The sequence below is a fragment of the Centruroides vittatus genome, unplaced genomic scaffold, assembly GCF_030686945.1.
Source record: "Centruroides vittatus isolate TY-2023 unplaced genomic scaffold, ASM3068694v2 scaffold_2802, whole genome shotgun sequence".
In the NCBI taxonomy this organism is placed as follows: Eukaryota; Metazoa; Arthropoda; class Arachnida; order Scorpiones; family Buthidae; genus Centruroides; species Centruroides vittatus.
Window position 1 is genome coordinate 871,203 of NW_027122693.1, and position 21,716 is coordinate 892,918.

The 21,716-nt window shown below is 31.9% G+C and overlaps 1 protein-coding gene across 5 annotated transcripts in view; it reads right to left on the bottom strand.

Moving 5' to 3' along the window:
* Positions 1-7,959: 7,959 nt before the first annotated feature.
* The window catches only part of LOC136987846 (FERM and PDZ domain-containing protein 4), a 74,957-nt gene continuing 61,200 nt past the window's right edge, over positions 7,960-21,716 (bottom strand). For 3 of the 5 annotated variants that reach the window (XM_067285594.1, XM_067285598.1, XM_067285593.1), the window contains exons 15-19: positions 18,930-18,965; positions 18,584-18,711; positions 14,254-15,265; positions 9,873-11,191; positions 7,960-9,552 (exon numbers count right to left, since the gene is read on the bottom strand). In XM_067285594.1, the coding sequence (XP_067141695.1) occupies positions 8,578-9,552; positions 9,873-11,191; positions 14,254-15,265; positions 18,584-18,711; positions 18,930-18,965 (3,470 nt within the window). In that variant the 3' untranslated portion in view covers positions 7,960-8,577. The remainder of the gene's footprint in view (positions 9,553-9,872; positions 11,192-14,253; positions 15,266-18,583; positions 18,712-18,929; positions 18,966-21,716) is intronic. The other 2 variants (XM_067285597.1, XM_067285596.1) reach the window with 1 other exon arrangement.

The following is a 21,716-nucleotide window of genomic DNA, read 5'->3' on the forward strand; positions in this document are numbered from 1 at the left end:
TGAACTGTGCTTCTGCTTTCTCCGTAATTTCCTCCTCTTGTATTTCGGCACTCGGGTAAACACCACCATAACATTTTAGAACTGGCTGATCTACTTTGCCATACTTCTTTTCCTTTTGAAGGCGACACGTTTCTACAAAGTAGGGGTGTCCCTACGGACAGACCCCTTGTGCAAACTAGTTATTTGGCAGTTTGAGACCATCAATCACGTTCTCCTATAGACACGGTACATTGATGACATTCTCGTAATCTGGCAGGACAAATCCTGTATCCAGGAATTCCTGCAAAAAATCAACAATTTATGATTAAACTGTCATTTCCTGAACTTCCAGCTTTCCACATCCAAAGGATTCATCACTACTCAGATTTATAGGAAGCCTACACATCACCCGACCTTCATCCCTGCCCTTCCCACGATCTGTTCACTTTCAAGATGGCCAGGTTCGAGGTCTTAATTCATAGGGCCTTCGTTCATTCGTCGGACACACACGACAAAGATACAGAGCTGCTCATGATCATCTGGTACACAGCTCTGCATGGCTACTCCAGACTATTAAAGGCCTTATATGTCGTCTTTCCTCCTCCACAATGGTAAAGACCGTCTGGACATTCACTTCTAACCAGGCATCTACATTATACCCATCACTATCCTTCCCCCTTTCTTATTATGTCACTTCCCCTCTTCATGTGTGCGGCAATCCCCCATTGTTTCAGCACCTGGGGATTAGTTTGTCTGATGATGAAAACATTAGCACCTTTCTTTTAATCTGCTTGATATTAGGATTTTTAGTGCTTTTAATTACTAGATATTGAATTCTCAATATTTATTCTGAAATGTTTTATTTAAATTTATTCTCTTTTATAATAAGCATACATTTATTATGTAATTACATTTATTTGTTATTGAGATAAGTATAAACAACTCTAAGCCAGAACCTGTTTAAATCTTGGACATCTTCAAATTTACTGCTTTTATTTACTTACTTTACTACCTTCGTCAATCTATACTTTTTACAGTTTTATCCTTAAACTTCGACCCACCTAAAATATTATTAGGGCCAAATGGATTCAGGCTTCTTATAGTAGGTGTCCGTGCTCCGAAATAACGAAAATAGTTTTTGTATATTTTTAACTTAACGTTGTTTAGTCTGCAACATTGCTTTTGTGAATTGAAATCGAGTCATTACCCGAGTTAATATAAAGGGTAAGATTTGCTCAATATATTAAAGTAAAATCTAAAGCCAACGTTTGGCCGATGCCGAATAGCGTGAACAATTTATTCGTACTCGACTAATATTAGGTATTTGCCATTTCCCATTCCTCGTTGGCATATTGTGACAAATCAAAGGGGACAAATAGGCAATTATTTGGCAATTTGTGAATACCAAATGTGTGGAGCAGGTTAATTTCAAATCCAACAGAATCTTGAATGTCGGTTGAAACATTCAATGTTTCTAACTTTCTACTCTGAAATAAATTCTGATTTTGATAACAATAAATGAATTGTTAAAAGAAGATTAATTGTAAAATTTCGATAAAGAATTTTTTCAACAAATTAGATAATGCCGAAATATTAATTACTATAAACAAAAGTGATATTTCTAAAACTTTATTTTACATTTCTCACTTAACTGAAATCAAATATCAGTTTTATGAATTATTAATTGATGTGCAATGACTTTGCCATAATAATAGCTGTACGCTACATATCAGAAATATGGGGGCCACATCCTCTATTGGAATGGTATTTTATACATAACCAATACTGTGTGTGTGTGTTTAGAAGAATAGCACTAAAGTTGGGTCCCTACCCCTAAGTATGACCCTGCAGATAATTTTGCAAAAGAATAAATAGTTTATAAATTGTATAACTAAAGAAGCTGCAAGTAATGGTCTAGAAGAGCCACACCAACTGAGGTTTAGCCCTCATGGTTATAAGAAAGTGTGTTGATTTTTCTGATTAGAGTATAATTTCAATTACTTATTATTTAAGTAACAGTAAATACAAATCTGTGTTAAAAATAAGTACTGTGTATACAATATATTGAATTTAAGAAAAAAATCATTATCAAAAGTTCCTTATAAATGTATCTATAATAAAGTATATATTATTAACACAATGCAAACACATTCAAATAAACCATATCTGATTTTAAATTGTTCAAAATTAATTTTAATGCATTAAAGTTTTAATGAATGATAATTTTAAATTGTAATTATTTACTTACTGTATAATAATGACATAGACTTTTGCATACGTATTACCTTCTATTTTCAATAATTATAAATCATTAAAACATTCTTAATGTCTGTAGAACTGATTGTTTGACTTCTCTTTTTCCTTAAGAATTCAATATAACCTAATTGAAATTTCTAATAAATAGAATAAACTTCCAATTAAGCCTTATTTATCTCCAAAGAATGATATATAATAAGGATATTTGTAAGTTAGATTAATTTATATTTTACTGACTACTTTATATGAAGAAAAATTTTCTAAAAGTAGGAAAAACTAAATGCCTACACTTGTTATTAGAGTAAGTAAATATAAAGCAAAAGAGAGCCTTAAAATGTTTGAGCTTATGAAATCTCAAGAAGTCAGCAGCACTACTACTATTGTTATAACTGCTAGCATTTTAACATTGTCTACCTTTTAATAATTTTATTTTTTTATTTATATTTATTAACATAGAAAAACTGCTTTCACTATTGCTAGTCGCGTAACTGGAGATGTTGGCATCTAGACTTCCCTTCCAAACTCTTGGAAGTAAACAGAATTTTTCTTTAGAAATGCCAGTTTTAGAATGAAGTGTGTTTCATTCCATATGTAAATACACAATTAAGCTTGACAGAAATCAAGAGATAATGCTTAAAAGTTTTCCTAGTAATGTCAAGGGGTGGTTATCAGAAATAATTTCTGATAACCACCCCTTGACATTACACTTTATTCCATCTTATCCTTTATATATATATATAATATATATAACTTAATTATTAAAGGGGTGTAATTAATAAGTAAAGGTAGAAATTGGTTTTATTATTTAATTGTAAATATTCAAGTATACAGTTAAAATGTTAAGTTTTAGACGAATAAAAATTACAAGTAACCATTTAATTATATAGAAAAATTGTATTTCTGTTGTTGAAGCAAAGCAGAAGTTTGATAGCCGAATTTCTCTTCAGCCATTTTAGAAACGTGACACATTACATATGCTTTACAAAATACTGATTAAAATACTTGTGCTATCACAAAGTAGTGGTTTTTACTTTAATTTTGACATAAGTATACCAAAATTGTATATACAGTATTTTAATGTTATGTAATCAACAACATGAATTAATTTTACTTATTCACAAGTTGAGAGACATTGCAATGGCTGGTATTAAGCAAGAACCATATTATATAACTGCAGATACGAGTGAAATAAACATAAACAAAAATGTGTTCAGGTAATGTGATCATTCTGTATCAAAACATGCATATTTGAGAATCATGTTCAAATATAATAAGCAATATCAAAATCAAATTGGCACAGAGCAGTCGCCAGTGACGCGTGGCAGAAGCACTTGAAATGTGGCTGGTGTGACTGAGGTGGTGATTTTCTTTTTTTAATTTCATTTAATTTTACAAACTATAAAAATAACTTATTACAGTTATTTTTTAACTTATGTAGGACTACTTTTTGCTTATTAACAATTAATTTTCACAATTTTAACATATATATAAAAATTTTGTCCAACTTAATTTTATCTCTTCTTCCCGGTGCAGACATCGTCTTTCAATGATCTGCTACAGACTGTCCGTTAATCACGTGTACAGTTAAAGGGAGGGAGGAGGTTGTGAAATGTATGTAATTATTTATTTTGGGGAGGGAAAGATCAAGACATTGTCTATGTGGACTTTTAGTGGTGTTAGTGGTGCACAAATTTGTTCTTATAAGCCTACTAACTGGTTGTGTGAATAAACTATCAGTTAAAAAGGTTCTGCAGATATTTTCTATGCCATTTCTTCAATATTGGGATCCATGAATTATTGTATGTGTAATTAAAGTACTTTAGGTAAACTCTTCCTCATTATTGTAGACAATAGGAAGAGGTTGAAAAGTGGCTCAAAAATTGTACACAATTAATAGATGTTCCCTAACTGTTTTTAGATCTCTTATAGTTTTTTCTTTATTGAGGTTTTTAATTAGGAGTATAAACTATGGACATCCTGTACTATTAAATTAATTTCGTGTGAAAAATACAGACACGGTGTGACAATTTAATTCCAGGAGTGCACCTTTAAAAAATATACATGCGGAACTGTACACTAGTGGCTACAGTCACCTTAAAAATACTTTCCTTGTGCATCTATACACCGACTTAAATGGCACTCTCATTTCTGAAGCAGGCCTAGAACACATTTTCCAGAATATTGTTGAGCAGCTGTCTTGCATTCTGTTGGATATCAGTTATAGTATATTAGAAAATCTTTATCCTTTCAGAGCAGCTTTTAATTTTGGAAATAGCCAGAAATCACAGGAATAGGCAGGATTACTCTAATTGGGTAATTACTTTTTTGCCAGAAAATGTCTCACGGTGAATCTACCGTGATGAATGATCCGCTTGTCAGACCACAGTTTGGGTCTATTTCTTTAAACGAAATCTCGCATTGTTGGTTAACTGTTTGTCCCCATTTGATAAATTCTTGTGGACTCTTCACTTGTAACCAAAGAAACACACCAGCATGGTCTTAAACTTTGATTATGACACGCATCACTTTTTTAGAGTGTTCGGCAAGAACAATCATCATTATTGTGTATTGTACAGGTTACAAATAAAAAAGTCATGTATATATGTTTTACAATATAATAATCACATTTATTACAAAAATTTTTACAAGATATTATTATTATTTATTGTGAAATTTTGCCACCCCCTAAAAGTGCTGCCCAGGGCAGGCCACCCCCACTACGCTATGCCACTGATACACACAAATAACTATTACAGTAGAGCATTGATCAACCGACCGCGTTCTAGTCGGCAAATTCAAATGTCCGCTAGTGATGTGGCACTACAATATTTGGTTATGTCTTGGCTACTTTGATATTATTTTTGTTAAATTTTTGCATGTTTTAGCTGGCAGCACTGGCTCGACCATGAAAGGGAGGCTAGTATTTAAACCAGGCCTAATACACTTTACTAATAATGTATTTTTTCATACTTTTCGGTTATTCGACCAACCCCAGTCCCCAATTAAGTCGGATAATCGATGCTCTACTGTACCTTCCAAATAGCTAATTAACAACTAGCTGTATCAGCTTGAAATTTACACACGTATTAATTCAAACACGAATTCACATCATTTTGATAGTGTTGTCCGTGACAAACATATGCGACCATTCCGGGAATTAAATTGTCACATCTTGTCATATTTTATATTTTCTACTAGTCATATACTTGTTTTATTTTATATTTTTAATTTATAGCATTGTTGGAGTATACATCTAGATGGCCATTTAAGATGATTAATTTTTAACAACAAAGACATTTTTATTGTTGGATTATAAAATTTTTTTTTGTTTGGTATTACCAATATGCATAATTTCTTATTTGTATTTTAATTTCTTGTAACAAAAATTGGTCAGATTAAACAAATCTTGAATTGACAAAAAGAAAATCATCATAATCAGAAAAACCGATCCAATAGATATAAAGGTAATATCATTTTGTAAATTCACCGTGAAGACACATTGAGAAGGGAGGATGTATAGCTCTCCCTATTCACAGCCTGGATAAATCTAAAGACCAATTTATAGTCCTTGACATTCTGTTCTGCTTGCATCCATTGATGACGATCCATTCTCTTATAATGTTCATTGTTTCGGTCACATTCCACTAAGTAACACGAACCTTGCAATGGTCTAACGGAAAGTTTACTTTGTGATCAAGAACCAACAGAAATAAGCAATGGTATTGCATATTCTGTATTTGATGCAATTGCTCAATTGCCTCATCTTGTACAAATATAAAATAGAGAATATTTGAGCCATAATAAATTGTATAACAGATGTAAACAAAAAAATCTGTCGTTTGTAAGCAAGTATCCAATTAAACTATAATGGATTCCCTACCGTCATATATACTACAAACTGTAACTAAATGTCGTTCGACGACCCTCGGCAGAATTGTCACATCTAACGAGTCCTGTTGTTCGTAGTCCACTTTTAAGGTCTGGCCACCGTGCCCATTTCAGGCCATCCAGATTCAGTTCCAGCTCTACTTAGTAATAATGATAATGTAGTACCATACTACCAGACCACCTCACACCTCAAGCCTAAAATATGCCAAACTCCTAATTATCCATGCTAATTAGGATGTGGGTGTGCACGGAAAACATGGACAATCCAAAATAGCCCTCTAAGTAATATATATATAAACCTATTCCAGAGGTTTTAAATAGACTGTAATAGAGTTGAACTCTAATATATTATAATGTAATGCAAGACCCAGGTTTCATAAGCTGAAATGTATATTTAGTCAATAAACACAAAATTTAATTTCTACACAAAAATAGACATTTACAATTTTATATTTCTATGCATAATTCTTGCATTTTAATTTTAGGACTAGCAGGATATTTTTTATACCGTTTATAGTGTGTGTGATTTCCCCCCCTTGTGTATTATACTGATAAATTTCTAAAGGTTTTGCTTCTAAATTGAGGTTGACTCCTCGGTCGAGCTCGAGCCTACCACTCGTACGCTGACGCATATGCCACTTCATATTTATTACGCCATCCCCAGACGAGACGGGCAAAACGCTTCGACGACGTACGGATAATTGAGAATTTGGCACATTACACTGCAGCTCCATATTTATGTCGTGGTGTCGTTAGTTTGGTGTTTAATAATAATTGGTCTTAACTTCTCCTTTCAAATAATAGGACAGTACTTTGCAATTTAAATTAATATATTTTATTTGGAAATTATTTAAAAAAAAAACAAAGAAAAGAAATCACATATAGAATATATCTGCTTGATAGACTTACCTATATTTCCAGAAATACGCAAATAGCCTTACTTTATATCGGTAAATAACTGTCATAATTTGCAGGAGGTACAAAATGATATATTTATATATACATATACATACCGAATATCTTAATAATAAATACATCTTGTTTAATTTCATCATTCTTCTGATACATTTATTTACAGCATACAATAGATAACTAATGTCTACAATCATTGCAGTTTTTACATATTTAAAAAATCCTAAATAAATGCTGCCTTCAAAGATGAAATATTTAACATTTATTTAAATAAAAAACATAGGCACATAAGTTAAAATTTCATATCAAATCTTCAAATGCAATATAATTATTTGCATACACAGAGATATCAAATTAAATATTTATCAAAATAATTAAAAAAACAAAAAAAAATGCTTGGTTAGGTAATTTGGCGCGGGTTCAAAGCGAAACTGTGGATGTATTCGGAGTTGTCGACCGAATGCCGCTCTAAAGAAAGGTTGTTTCCTTACGAGAGATTTTAAGTAAAATTTGCTTTATAATTTAAATAAGTTACAAAGAAAAAAATTCCAGTAGTAACTGCAGGGACAGGCGTATAACAAGTAATTAAAAAATCTAATTAAATCTATATAAATAATTGGTCCGAATGTATAACTTTTTAAGACTTTTGTTCTTAATAAAACTACATATTCGACTGTTGTAACGAATTACGAGAACTTCTACTGCCGAAAATTATATATTTTACAAGAAGTGAGTTATTAACATGTATAAATTAACCAAAAAAAAATTATATATGGAATTTTTAACATTATTAAACTATAGGAAATAGCTAATCGATAATAAATATTTTCGAATATATTTTAATGTAAAAACCCTCGAATATAATCTTTTCTATCGGATCTTATGATTTATCGTACATTTAAAGAATCGAAATTAATGTTTTAAAATACTCCTTTTCTTTTGCCGGTGTAATGAAACCGATAATGCAAATCAGTTTAATACAATTCACTATCTGATAATATATATAATAATAATAATAAGTATTAAAATAAATTCTTTGTTTTAGAAATTAGAGAGATTAATAACTATTCTTGTTAGCCTAAAGTATGAGTTAACGTTTTACATTTGAAACAAAAATCTGAAAATACAAGTTATAAGATTCTTTGGTGTCTCAAATATCTGATGCTCGGTATAAAAAAAATATTAGAAAGATAAGAGAACTTAAAAAATAATCTACAATATTAATAGTATTTTAAGATATTTGTAGAATCTTACGATGCATAATTAAATTACAAAAAACTTCTTAACAATTGTTTCATAAATAACTATCAATGACTTTACATTTTGGTCTTGAAAGTTACAATAATTTTCCACATTCAATACGGCACCACAAAATTTGAAGTTTTTATAGGCAGTAACTGGGAGCACTTTAGCGACTTTACCTTGCACGAGCAAATTAACGATCGGTTTCCCCGTCGACGATTTTGCATCGGCAGTCGTTCTCGGATCGTGGCGGAAGACCGAGCCGACGGACTTTGCGCGCTTGGAAATAGTTTCGGTACGTCATACGGCCGAGAGCGATCTCAGTGTTCTCATCAGGGACGTCAGGGCGGTCGCCAACGACGTCGCCTGATGCATCAGCGTGCCCATCTGCGGATTAGTAATCCCTCTTCCTATGGTGTGTTGAGCGGCTATGACCATTTGAGAATATGCTAGTGCGACTCCTTTTAATCTGTCTAGAAGTGCCGACATTTGTACGGTCGACGTCATGTGACTTAGCACCGACTCGCTGATGTTAAAAATGCGATTCATCAAAGAAATGCAAGACACCATGTTTTCTATCAGCCCGTCTGACGATTCCATGGCACTCTTCACAAAAAATTTCGAAGCCGTAACAAACTGTCTAGATTCGGCGATTAATGTATCTTTGGCAGTTATGAACTTATCCATGTCTACTTCCGTCTGATGATGATTCATATATTGTTTTAGATTTTGTAACTGAGTAAACATAACCGATATTTCGTTATGTACTTTTTGGAAAGATTCGTCTTTCACTTTTGTCTGATCTTCCGTGCAACTGTTCTCTAGAGATTTTAAATTATCGTTTGACGTCTTTCTGTTGTAAGCCTCGCTTAGCAACAGATGATTTTTTTCTCGAGAATTACTTTTTACCTCCAAAATACGATCGTTATGGTTAAACTTTTTCTCGGCATATTCTCTTTTATGCTGATGTATTTCCTGTCTGAGAAACGTGTACGTCATATCGCCGTCCACGCTTTTATATATTTTTAAAGAATTATTACTAAGTCCATTGATAAGTTTCGGAGTAATTTTTGCAGAAGACAGTTTTCCCGTACTCATTCTCTGATAACTCCTCGTAAGTCTCGGCGAATTGTTGGGACTGACTCCGGGACTATGTCTTCGTAGATTATAATTCATTGTCGTCAGTCTTCCTCCGACATTGGAGGATTCAGATAACTTCTTTGATCCGCTGGCAGAACCATGATTATCTTTAGTCAGAGACCTTCTAAATCGACTCTAGAATAATAAATTACAAATCCATGCTGATACAAATCATTATATTTCTATTTAAAAAAATCGGTCAAAATATTTTATTTATCAAAGGCATCGGATTAGAATTAATCTAATAATTTACTATATATTTTATATAAATCATTATTTCATTAAACATTAGCATGGAATTCCATTATATTATTAATACCATATGATGTCTCATTGACATTTTTATTTACTGTAATAAAATATATTTATCAACAATTGATGTCTTCGGAATAAATTAACCCTTTCGATATATCATTTATCTTACAAAATAAAAAACCTGCAGATTACAAATTTACCTGCAATAGGGGAGATGTTGGCGGTAAAGGTGGTTTCAATATTCCTGAAAGTTCGTTATGCTGATTGGGAAGTTGAGTAATATGAGCCTTTGAATCTGATATGCTATTCCATGACATAGATCGTGATATTAATACTGATTGCGGGGTCTGCGGATTGATTTTAATGTCGTCCGAACTTCGCTTTTCTGTCTGATCTTCGTCGACTGCGTGATTATTAACTATCCTTTTAGTTCTTGGTGGTACTTGAGGTTTGTTGTCTTCGGATGAAAGACTTTTGGAAACAGAACTAACTGATGACTTAGAGACCTTAGTAATTAACGATTCGATTTGATGATCGTTGTTGCAAACACAATTTCCGTTTGAATTCTTCCAACTTTGCTTCGAGTTTAAAACTGGAGATGATGTACTACTATATACACTAAACTGATGAATGGTTTTGTCCGTTAACCGAATGCTTGAGCTGTTTGTTTCCGTACTGGATATTCCGGAAAAGTCGACGTTAACGTATCTGTTTAATTCACTATCAAAATCGTGTAAACATTTTTCGATATCGTCCTGTAAAACAGTTTCTCCATACGATGTTAAAGAAGAGGTCAATGTATTATACCCTGAGGAATCACCACCACGAGTTTCACTATCACTTATTGCATTTAATGTTTCACTTGATAAATAATCTGGATTAATTACTGGAAGATTGTGATCAAAATTGCATATTTTATCCGAATATTTTAATTCTCGAGTCCAGTTATCCTGAATGCCCACATAAAACTGAGATATATCACGAGGGTTCTCTTGAAGATCGTCTTCAGATTTAAGTTCTCCGCAACAATGACCGTTCTTGCAATTTTTTTCATCCGTGTTGTCAATCATTCTGCGAATGTCGTCGGCAGCCTGTCGGAATCTTGCCAAAACTTCGTTCTGTTCTTCGGTACTGGGGCTAGAGGATGGAGGTGGCGGTATAATGTATGCCGAAATATCGTCTTGATGTTCGTCGTAGGAAATGGGTTCACCAGAACTATCGGTCGGAGGTGGCGGTACCGTAACACTAGCGATGAAAGTGTCAATGTCATCATCTTGACTGAGACACAACACGGATGACACCGGTATTGCTTCTGTCGAACGAGATAATTCTGGAAGACTGTCGGCATCATTCGACGGTATTGCTTGTATGGATGTACCGGTTATTGAAGATATCGATTCCGCTATGGAGTTAGCTTGCATTTCTGACAGTGTATCACACAAGTGATCTAATTCAGCAACTACTCTAGCAGAATCTATCATTGGTTTAACTTTGGCTTCTTCTGTTGACGTTTCAGAATCTAGGAGGAGAAAAAATATCAGTGTAATTATATCTGTGGAAATTTATAATTCCAAAAAATAAGTAATTATGGCTTAAAATATGTGTGCATGCCAAAGTTTGACTTGCACTAACAATATTTAATTTATTTTAATTAAACCATATTCATTTTCCTTCTTTAAAGAAGCCAACCAAAAACGATGATCAGGTAATAAATTGAAAAAAACAAGTGAAACTGACATCATATAATACATTACATGCCAGACAATTTCTCTTGGTGTACTACTTTGGGCGTGCATGCAATAGGTTTGCAACCCTAACACAGATGATTCAAAGGTATAAAGAAATATTATTCAATGATTTTTTTTTTCAATTTGAGAAAATGGTATGTTTTGCATCCTGTTAATATTTAATTTATTGTATTAACTGATATATTTGAATGATTTCTTTTATCATCATTACAAGACATTTAATTTTTTTCATACATTGTGTCTTTTCATATTTAACTGGAACTGAAAATTAATATCAATTAATTAATTTCAAAAATTCTTTTGAAATGTGGTATGATCCCTATTTAGAAGCATATCTTGTTCTTTAAAACTTATTTGCAAGAAGCTTTTCCATTATTTCTTATGGTAGAAATTTATACCATGTTTCTGCATAAACCTATTCATCCTACCCATGTTAATCAAGTAATATTAAAGTGCTACAAAGTGTATATTTATCTAGCACCCAATGATTCTAAATTGAATAAAATGAAAGTGTTGATTATTGTAGTTCCTTTTATCTCAATGACTAATGCATAGTGGCATATAATATGCAGAAAAATGTTTATTTTCGTGAGTACTAGCATTTCCACTCTAGTACTCGTGGAAATAAACCTCTGTTTAATCCATGCTAATATATACTCGTGATCAGTGGTGATATTCAGTGGGTTCGCACAGGTTCGGCCGAACCCGTTGGTAAAATTTTCAGTTTTCCGAACCTTGTTAAACACACGTAACATTTCTCAGTGGTTTTGTTTCTTTTAAAAAATATGTTAAAATATATGTATTATCAGCAGAGCCATTCGGGGTGAAAAATTTCTCTGCCTAAAAAAAAACAAGGTTGACAGCACTAATATACTCTCGTTACCTGGTCTTCGCCCAGGGCCCCTTATGTTCCAAATATGCCACTGATTATTAGATAAATACAATACCTTTTCTTGCAATATATTTCTAGCCAAAACTTCCATTTTGTTTGTCGGTGATTGTTGTTAGGGAAAAATTTTCTGCTAGCGAACCCTTTGTTAAATATTTTGAATATCACCACTGCTTGTGATTCCCATTAATTACCGTCTCCCTCTGGAATAATTTTTTTCTGTGTCATTTTAGGCACAGTCTGCAAGTTTTGATGTGAAAAGGAACTTGTATACTAAATGGGATTTATCCATTCTGCGTACGTGACCAAAGTACTGAGACTGCACCGATGTACAATTACTTATAGCTGATTGATTTAGGCAAAACTTATTCTCATTCTTCAGACAGTGAAAGGGGGTTACCCAGTATTTTTCTCAGGAATTGCATCAGAAAGTCTCTAATTTGTTTTTGTCCAACTTGAGGATAGTACAGATTTCATCACCGTATAATAGTACAGATAGAAACAGAACCCTATAAAGGTGCATCTTTGCTTTAAGTGAAACAACAGCAAATATTAGCTTTCACAAAGCAAAAGCAACTGCCTCTGTCTATTATGGAAGAGTATTGTAAGAAACTCCTGTAAATTTGTGGCATCCAAAGCAGCTACGCCAAGCAAACTAATGGGACATAAGAAGTGTTTTTAATTTAATTCTCTAACAGTAGATGGTGAAGACAAACAGTTTTCAAGTTTAATTAGCTTATTTTAAAATTTTTAATTTCTAAATGGCAATAGCTGGTACAGTTGCCCTAGAAAGACAAAGAAATAGCAAATTTTTGCTTAACTTTCTGTCAACGTTTTCCATTTCTTTATGAAAGTGTTACATTTTGTAATAATTTTGTTAAGTTGTTTTTCAAGTGAACCAAAAGAAAATAAACTCATTCTAAATTTTATAAAGTAATAATTTTAATTATTAGATTTTTTTTTTTTTCGTATGGTGCATGTAAGGTTTTGTAGGTACTCTGTATCGTGCAGAACAACTAAAAGAATAGTGATTGATATAATGTTCATAAAACACTAAAACTAACTAGTCACTTTTCTATTATTATTATGTTTTAATTATACATGTTTTTGTATTCCTATTTTTATTCAAATAGTTATATCAAAAAAAAAAAAAAAATACATAGGTGCTCCTTTACTTACAAACTTTATAAAATTGCAAAGTTAATAGAGTAACACTTCTTGCATTTATCAGAAACTAAACTGGACATTATAAAACTAAGTGCATTAGGTGAAAAAAAACCATGTTTGAAACACTTACTACTAAGCGGTAGTGAGTGGGTAAACTAATGTAATGTAATGTATTGTATTGTATTGTATTAGTGTTTGATTCTCCAATGTACTTAACAATAAGTGGTTATTCTGTGTACAGATGTACTTCCTAGGTTAGTTTTTGACTTACAACAAAACCTGTTTAGCAAGTAGAGATATTTTTAGACTTATCCATATTAATCTCTAAAAGAAACTTCTTTTTCAGATATTTAATCAATAGATTGGCTAAATGTGGAATTCAGGTGGAGTTCTATAACTCTTCCTGAAATACTGTATGGCAGTATTAATACAGGTTTCTACTCTCATTGCACGTGGTCAATGACTACACAAATCTTAATTTTCATAAAACAAGGTAATTTCTAGATGTTGGCAGTAGAAAGACTGTAAATTGGAAAATGAATTCTTCATTAAGTATATTGTTTTTTAATCTTTGTTATGTCATAAGGAAATTTTTACTTCAAAAATTCTAAGTAGCCAATGACTGTACCATTTACCCTATTTGGTGTATAATAACTGTATAAAATATTTTATTGCACCAAAAATGTCATCCATTACCATTCTGAAGCTAAGGTTAACAAAGAGATATGTTTTAAAAATATTATTTTGATAATATTAGAAAATGATAAAAATAATTACCTAATTTTGAGGTTAATGTTTCATAAATAGGAGATTCTTCTTTAACAGTGAAATTACTTAATATTCCTATTTTTGTTAGCCTGTCCAATTTCTCCTTCAACGAATTACTGTCCAGGAATGGAGTGGGTGGATGATCCAAATGGTACGGAACGCCGTCCAGGCCGGAGTCGGGAGTAATCGGCGGCGGAATCATAGTTAAATCGATTATGTCCGGATCCAAGTACAACGTTCCTTCGGCAAATGGTAATTGGAGATCGTTGCAGGATTGTAACTGGCGTAACATATCTATAATATGATGATTTGTTGTATCTATACCTGGAAGCAAATCTGGGCTGTGAAGTCCAAAACTGGAACCCCGTCTCCTAGAATGGGAATGTGCCTCGATAGAATTTCTCAGCGGAGTAGAATGATGTAAGGGACTGTCGTTAGAAGTGCTTTCTGCATCGCTTTCCGACGGCGATATTTCTTCGTTTTCTACCATATTTCTTACTTCGGAAATATTTATTCCGGTCTGTATAGAGTCGTCGTCTATCTGGGTTAAAAGCAGAAGAGAATCGGCAGCTTTCAATTGGGACTGTACCTCGACGTTTTCGATTTCTTCACGCCGTTCGCTTTCTAAATCTTCCGAATCTTTTAATTCGTCTTTGTCGTCGGATAAATATATTTCGGCGTCGTTAACGATTTTATTCATTTCGGATATACGTCTGATGACTTCGTCGTTTTTAGCTTCGAATAAATTGAGATCGATGTCGTCATTTGTATCCTCTAACGAATCTAGAGTTGCTAAATTTCTGTAATCGGTCTCCGTATCCAATACGTCTAATTTTGTTCCGGAATCAATTTTATCACTTTGTTTACTAGAATCGTAGGAATTCTTACTGAGCAAAATGGATGTATTATTCATTTCCGGTCTTGAAATACATTGTGTCTCGTTCATATTATGATCGACCGAACTAGAACTGATAATGCACTGATCCCTAGAATTATTGCGAGAGAGTTGGCGTTCTTGTTGCTGAAAAATAAATAAAATAAAGTTTATAAAAATGTATATTTATATGGTAAAGAAATTTTCAGTTTCTAAATTGTATTTTTAATAATAATATTAATTAAACTGTATTTCTTTCATGTTAAAAACAGTTAGTTAATTATCTGAAATAAGGAATATAAGAGCCAGATTTATATGCAAGTACATGTTTTTTCTTATGCCAAAACCTCAATATAAATGCTACTTTGGACCAAGTAAATCAAATTAAGGCTGTCTGGTAATGTATATTTGTACACATTTATGAATTTTATTGCAGATTTGATCAGGACTAAGTAAGTGCTTTAAAAACTTTATATCTGTTTATCTGTGCAGTGATCCATTTTTGTACACGTACAGTTAATGTGAGAAATATCACCCCACCATCCAATTACAGATGAGTGCACAAAGTTTGAATGTATTCTTTTAAAGACTTGCAAACAAACACTGTATTCCATGAGAAATGTTAAATTAAATACATGGAGATGATCTCTTATGGGAGTTTGACAATCTTGCCTTACTCATATTTGGAGCATGCATAGAAAAGATTCTATTATATCAAATTCAGTTCAACCAACGATAGGTGTAAAACAGCAAAAACTAACATTAAATTGCAGAGAATAGGATCTCAATGCCTGTATGTGCTGACATTTAAACTAGATGGAATTCTTTATTACTGTGACAATGATATAGCGAGTCCAAGTGAATATAAGATAATAAAACTAAATATAATCCTTATAAAAATATATATATATATACAGTGGTGCCTCATATAATGTACTTAATCCGTTCCAGGTGCACGTCCGTTAAGTGAAATGTCCGTTATATGAAACGCATTTTCCCATAGAAATACATGTTAAAACATCTAATTCATTCCGCAGCATAAAATAACCGTACTGTATCATAAAAAAATGAACATGGGGTGCGTTCTTTTATTCCTCCGCGTAATCGTTTAAAAATTCCTGCAGAATGCGTTCCTAAATTCTGGTGGGAGTGCGCGCCGTTGAACGGCAAAAACGGCCGCTTGTAGCAGTAGTTTACGGTAAAAAGCAACATGGCGTCTTCCGTGGCTCAGATAGTTTCGTTTCCGGGTCCATTATGTGGTTTTATAAATGAAAATTTAAAAATTGTGACAGCGCAAGTTAGTGCACGCGGTGATGTAAGTGTCTTTACGAATTTTTTCGAATGGTAGCCGGCATTCTAATTTTTTTTGTGGCTATTTTGAATGCTCTTTCAACAAATAATCCATTTTATGGTTAAATTTTACAATTGGGACTCTTCTTTTGCCTTTAAAAGCTCATATTTTAGAATTATAGATTCCTCCATCACGATACTATCGATAGTGCAAGCGCCGCCATCTTTCTTTCTTTCACCGTTGTTCTTAAATGCCTACAAACAGCAGCGCACTCCCGTAGTAGCGGAGACGCAGAGCTCCGCTACTACGTCTCCGGTTATGTTTGTTTAGTATGTTAGGAAAACACTAACGCACTCACGGAGCAGTCGCCAATTATGCTGGAAAGTCCGTTGTTCGCAGCCAGTCCGTTGCTCGAGTCACCTAACGGCCAAACAGAAAGTCTGTTGTTTGCAGCATCCGTTATTCGAGGCGTATGTTATACGAGGCACCACTGTATTTTAAAATTGATTTGTAGCACCATTTATTGGCAAAAAAGTTTACATTCAATTTGCTGATTTACATGTTGATTGATTTACTGAATTCCAATACATATTTCTATTATATTTTGAGGTGGGATGTCATTTTATTTTCTAACCAAAAGAATTGAAAAATTTATAATTTTTAACTTGTAAGAATACTCATAATTAGTAATTTCAATTTGTAAAGAGAGAGCTTTTAAAATAACACGGTAAAAGCTGTAGAATGCTACATAAATCAAAATCCAGCGGCATATCCTGAATTTTGAGAACGTGCATATTGCTCGACGGATATTCTCGGACCGAGGAGTACCAATGTGCTCCCCGGTTATCTTAGAACGACCTTACTTGTCTAGATTTTTACATCAGCTTTTTAAAATTGTTAAACAGAACATGAAAAATACATAATTTTTTTGTCTGTTCATCAGTTCAAGAATTATCCAAGTTAGTGTGTGATTTATACTTACTGTACTTAAGTATAAATATACTTATATTTATACTTATATCTGTTCCTTCTTTTAGTATTATACTTGGTATAATACTAAAAGAAAAAACAGAAAAAGTATAAAATCATTACATTTCTTACTTTCACTAGAAATTATAAAAATTAAAGTATGGAGTACAAAATAACCATAAACTGATATTCCTTGGAATGCAGATCAAATTTTTCTGCTTTTTTTTCCTGTTTGTATAAGATCACTTTGTCATAGAAGTCACATGACATAATGCATTATTATATTTAGTTTTATTTTAAAATGACAAAACTGAATGCATTGGTATTAATGAGGCATTGCAACATGCATCTTCCTGGATATGTTCTTGTCAAAATTTGAGTTAATTATGCTATAATTTGAAAATCTTGTTTAAGATTTTATACAGTTTGTAATAATCAATTTTCTCTATTTAAAAATAATTGAAGTATTTGTATGATTCATTTTGCACCACAAAATGTTACATATTTTCTTTGTATAGAATGTTCTACAACAGGATGTCCAAACTTTTGGCTTCATTGGGCCACATTTGAAGACAAAAAAAAATTGTCTTGGGCCACACAAACTATAAAACTACGTGTAAAGGTGACACGAGAAAGATTTTCCATTCTAGGCCAAAACAAACAATGAAATAATTTATGTAGCCAAAAATGTAGCCAATGAACCAAACTAAAAAAGGGTAGCCCACTTTGGTGCAAAGTAGCCAAATCTTTTTAAGTGAGATACAGTACATAATATGCATATAATTTTTGGTGGCAGCCATCTTCTGTCTTCAGCACTGACACTACAGTGGCTAATTTAAAGCCAAAATAGCTTAACTGCATTAGACAGCCCGTGCTACAGACTATTTAACAGTTGATATGTTTTGTTTTCTGAAATTTTCTGGGTCATTTACAAGGTTTTATGCAGTGTAAATGATCCAGCAACATAAAAATACATTTCTTGAAATCATTTGGACATTATCAGAATACTTAAAAACTCAAATTAATGAAATTGTGTAGAAATTAGTAGTTATAGAAATAATGTAATTAAAATTGACATTGTAAAACTGTGTAAAACTTGGCACAATGATTATTGCAGGAACTGATATTGAAAAAAAAAAACTTAAAAAAAAAACTATTATTAAACTTTACATGTAATAAATAAATAAAAAATATTTAATTCTTACTTCAGATGACATGTACGGAGGAGGCGGCACCGTTAAATCGACCGAATGTAACTTAGCCGGAGAGTCTTGAACCGACGGATAACTCCAAGGAGCCTCTCTGACGGTATGTCGATTGTGATAACACGGCACTGTAAACGAGTAAAATTTTCATTTACTTAAGTCGATTTGTTTTTAAAAAAGTAATTGACTAATCTACGTCGAACATAAAAAAAAAAAATTACTATTTATGCTTATAAATCTAAAGACAGACAATTATTACTCGGTTCCGACGGAATTTTTTAAAATCACTATTCGGTTGATAAGTTATTATTAAAAAGCAATGCAAATCAGAATCAATACCACATACCCGAAGAGCGGACAGACATGTCCGAACTTTGTTCAGCTGTGTAAAAGAGTCATCCAATAAATAAAAAAGTATTAAATATAAGGATACAAAGAAATTTTCTTTTGAATTTTAAAATATGTTAAATATTCAAGTTCATTTAATTAAAATTTCTAATAATGAATTAATTCTACAAGTAATATAGATTTTATAGACATTTAAAATTATTCAGAATCCATTCATTACAGAATTTAAGTTAGGAAAAGTAAGTAAGAAAAATGTACTTAATAATTATTTCACCATTATCTGTTGGTTATTAATACTAATAAACAATAAAAGTAATTATTGATGATTCTATTAAATGTTTTCTTAATGTATTTCAAATATAGCTTTATAAAACAAACTGAATTTGGTGACTAAGAAAAAAACAAGATGTGTGTGTGTGTGGTGTGTGTGTATATCTTGTTTTTTAAAGCAGAGATTGCCACTGATTACAAAGATCATGCATTGTATTACATTATTTGTAATGCTAGTTTCAATTATTACAGCTCTCTCTCATCTAATTCCAGAGAAAATTGTAATGACATTAAAATTATACATACAATATTGCAGACAACATACAGGTTGTTTCAAAAACATATAGACAAACTTCAGGGAGTTATAAGGACATCAAAACAATCACTATTTTAGTAAATCCGTGTCTGCAATAGAATATACAAAGAACCAACTTCTGGTGCATATAATATAAAAAACAAACACTATAAAAGAGTTAGAGTTTTAATTCTGAGCCACTTTTTGCAGTGGCAGCCAGCTGTTACGTTGCAATATAAAACATTCGTTAGGATACAGATATTTTTATTAAAGTCAGTGAAAATCTTCAAACTGGTGGTAGTTTTTACTCTCAACTGGCAACCTTGATATTTGTTATTCATTTAGATATTTGAAATTCTTTCAAATGGACAATAATTTTTCTTTTGAAAAACTGGCTTGGATTCATCTCGTTTAAAGTGAAGAAAATTGTAAAAGATGAGAAGCTGCAACTCTCGTACGAGAAGAGGTATCCCAATTGCCGTCGAGGAGGTCTGGCAAGAGTCGCGGTCACTAGTGCAAATGTAAAGCCATTTCAAGAATATTCTGTAGAATGACAATGCAATCTCTGTAATGAAATGCAAGCTCACCATTTTGGCAATGGAGCACGAGTTTATTAATAACAAGTTATAAAGGACACGAAAATAATAATTCCCCAAAGTTTGTTGGTGTGTTTTTAAAACATCCTGTACAATTTCAACATTATGATTAATACAATGTGCGTGAAAAGTTACTGCGCAGTGAGAAATTTGTAATAAAAATAAGTATGAAAATAATTAAATTTCCCATAACTTTAGTATATAAAGTGATAATTTGTACTACAAATTTGTTGTATTCAAACAAAAATAATTCTACTGCTCAGTTCAGAAAACCAAATTACCTAAATAAAAAACAATTTTGAAGAAGCTTTATAAATAGTTGCAATTTACATTCCTTTAAATAACTTTTTTGTAATCTAAATCTACTAATTATGAATTCAAATTAATATATAATATACTGAGTATTGAAATATTAATGCAACACTTTATTGAGATTCAAATTTTCTAATTGCATTGAGAGATTCAAAAAATTCATCATTTGGTAACTTTATTTTTAATTAATTGCAACTTCTGACAAATTTTCGATAAACTTTTAATTAAATTTCAAATACATAAAATATGTTTATTACTTTCTAAAAGGAATAGTCATATTTAGTCTATTACATTTTTGAGTATGAATAATCAATAATATTTGCATATTAATTATTAAAGAAGAAATTGATTATCTGTAAGATTGTTGTTATAGACACGAATATTCAAATCACAAATTTACATATTATGTATCATGGATAACTTGAATTTAAATAACTCCTAAATTAATATTGTCTTACAAATTAGATAAGGCAAGGTGAGAAGCCTCCCGGGAGGACTTTCTGCAGGAAACTGGCCCCTATTTAGGCGTTAAACTAGTGAAGGAAACGTAGAAAAATTTCGACCGACCGCCGGTTTTATCCGCTCGGCCACTGGCGGACAAGATTGCCTTAAAATAACGCATAATTCTTCAGAATTGTTTCATGGATTGATATAAAATTAAATAAATTTGTAATAATACTTGTTAAGGAAACAATTGATGATAACCAAGGATTTAAAAAAGTGTTTAATTTTTAAATAGTGTATCCTTTGTTTGATATATAATTTTCCACTAGTATAGAATGTCTTTTTCAGCCTACAGAGCAGAAAGCTTTTCTATTTAACTCAAATATTTTTCCAAATAAAATTTAAGAAAATTTTTGATCTTATGTGAGATTATTATGCTAATGTTTATATTATCAATTAGTGCAGAGATAGTGTTTTTAAACCTCTAATTTGTATACAGGACAGCCAAGATTAATTAGCACCTTCACACTCCACTCGCAAATTCACATACAAGAGTTGTAAGTTTAATAGTTTAGACTTTTCAGTTGAAAATTTTTTTTTAATCATCACTCTATATAAATATCTTTTGATTCTAATAACTTAATTTTGTATTTTTATTCAATGAAGAATTCTCTCTCTCTGTTTATCTTATGAAATTTAAGAGATTAATATACATGTTGTGTAGGCTTAACACTAGAAATAATGACTAGGGATTTCTATTTATGATTGGATTATTCTATTATTGTTGGAAATGTTTTCAAACCCATCCCAGCTCATTGTCAGCTAATTTTAAAAAGAAAAACAAGCTCAAAGATAGAATCCATTACTT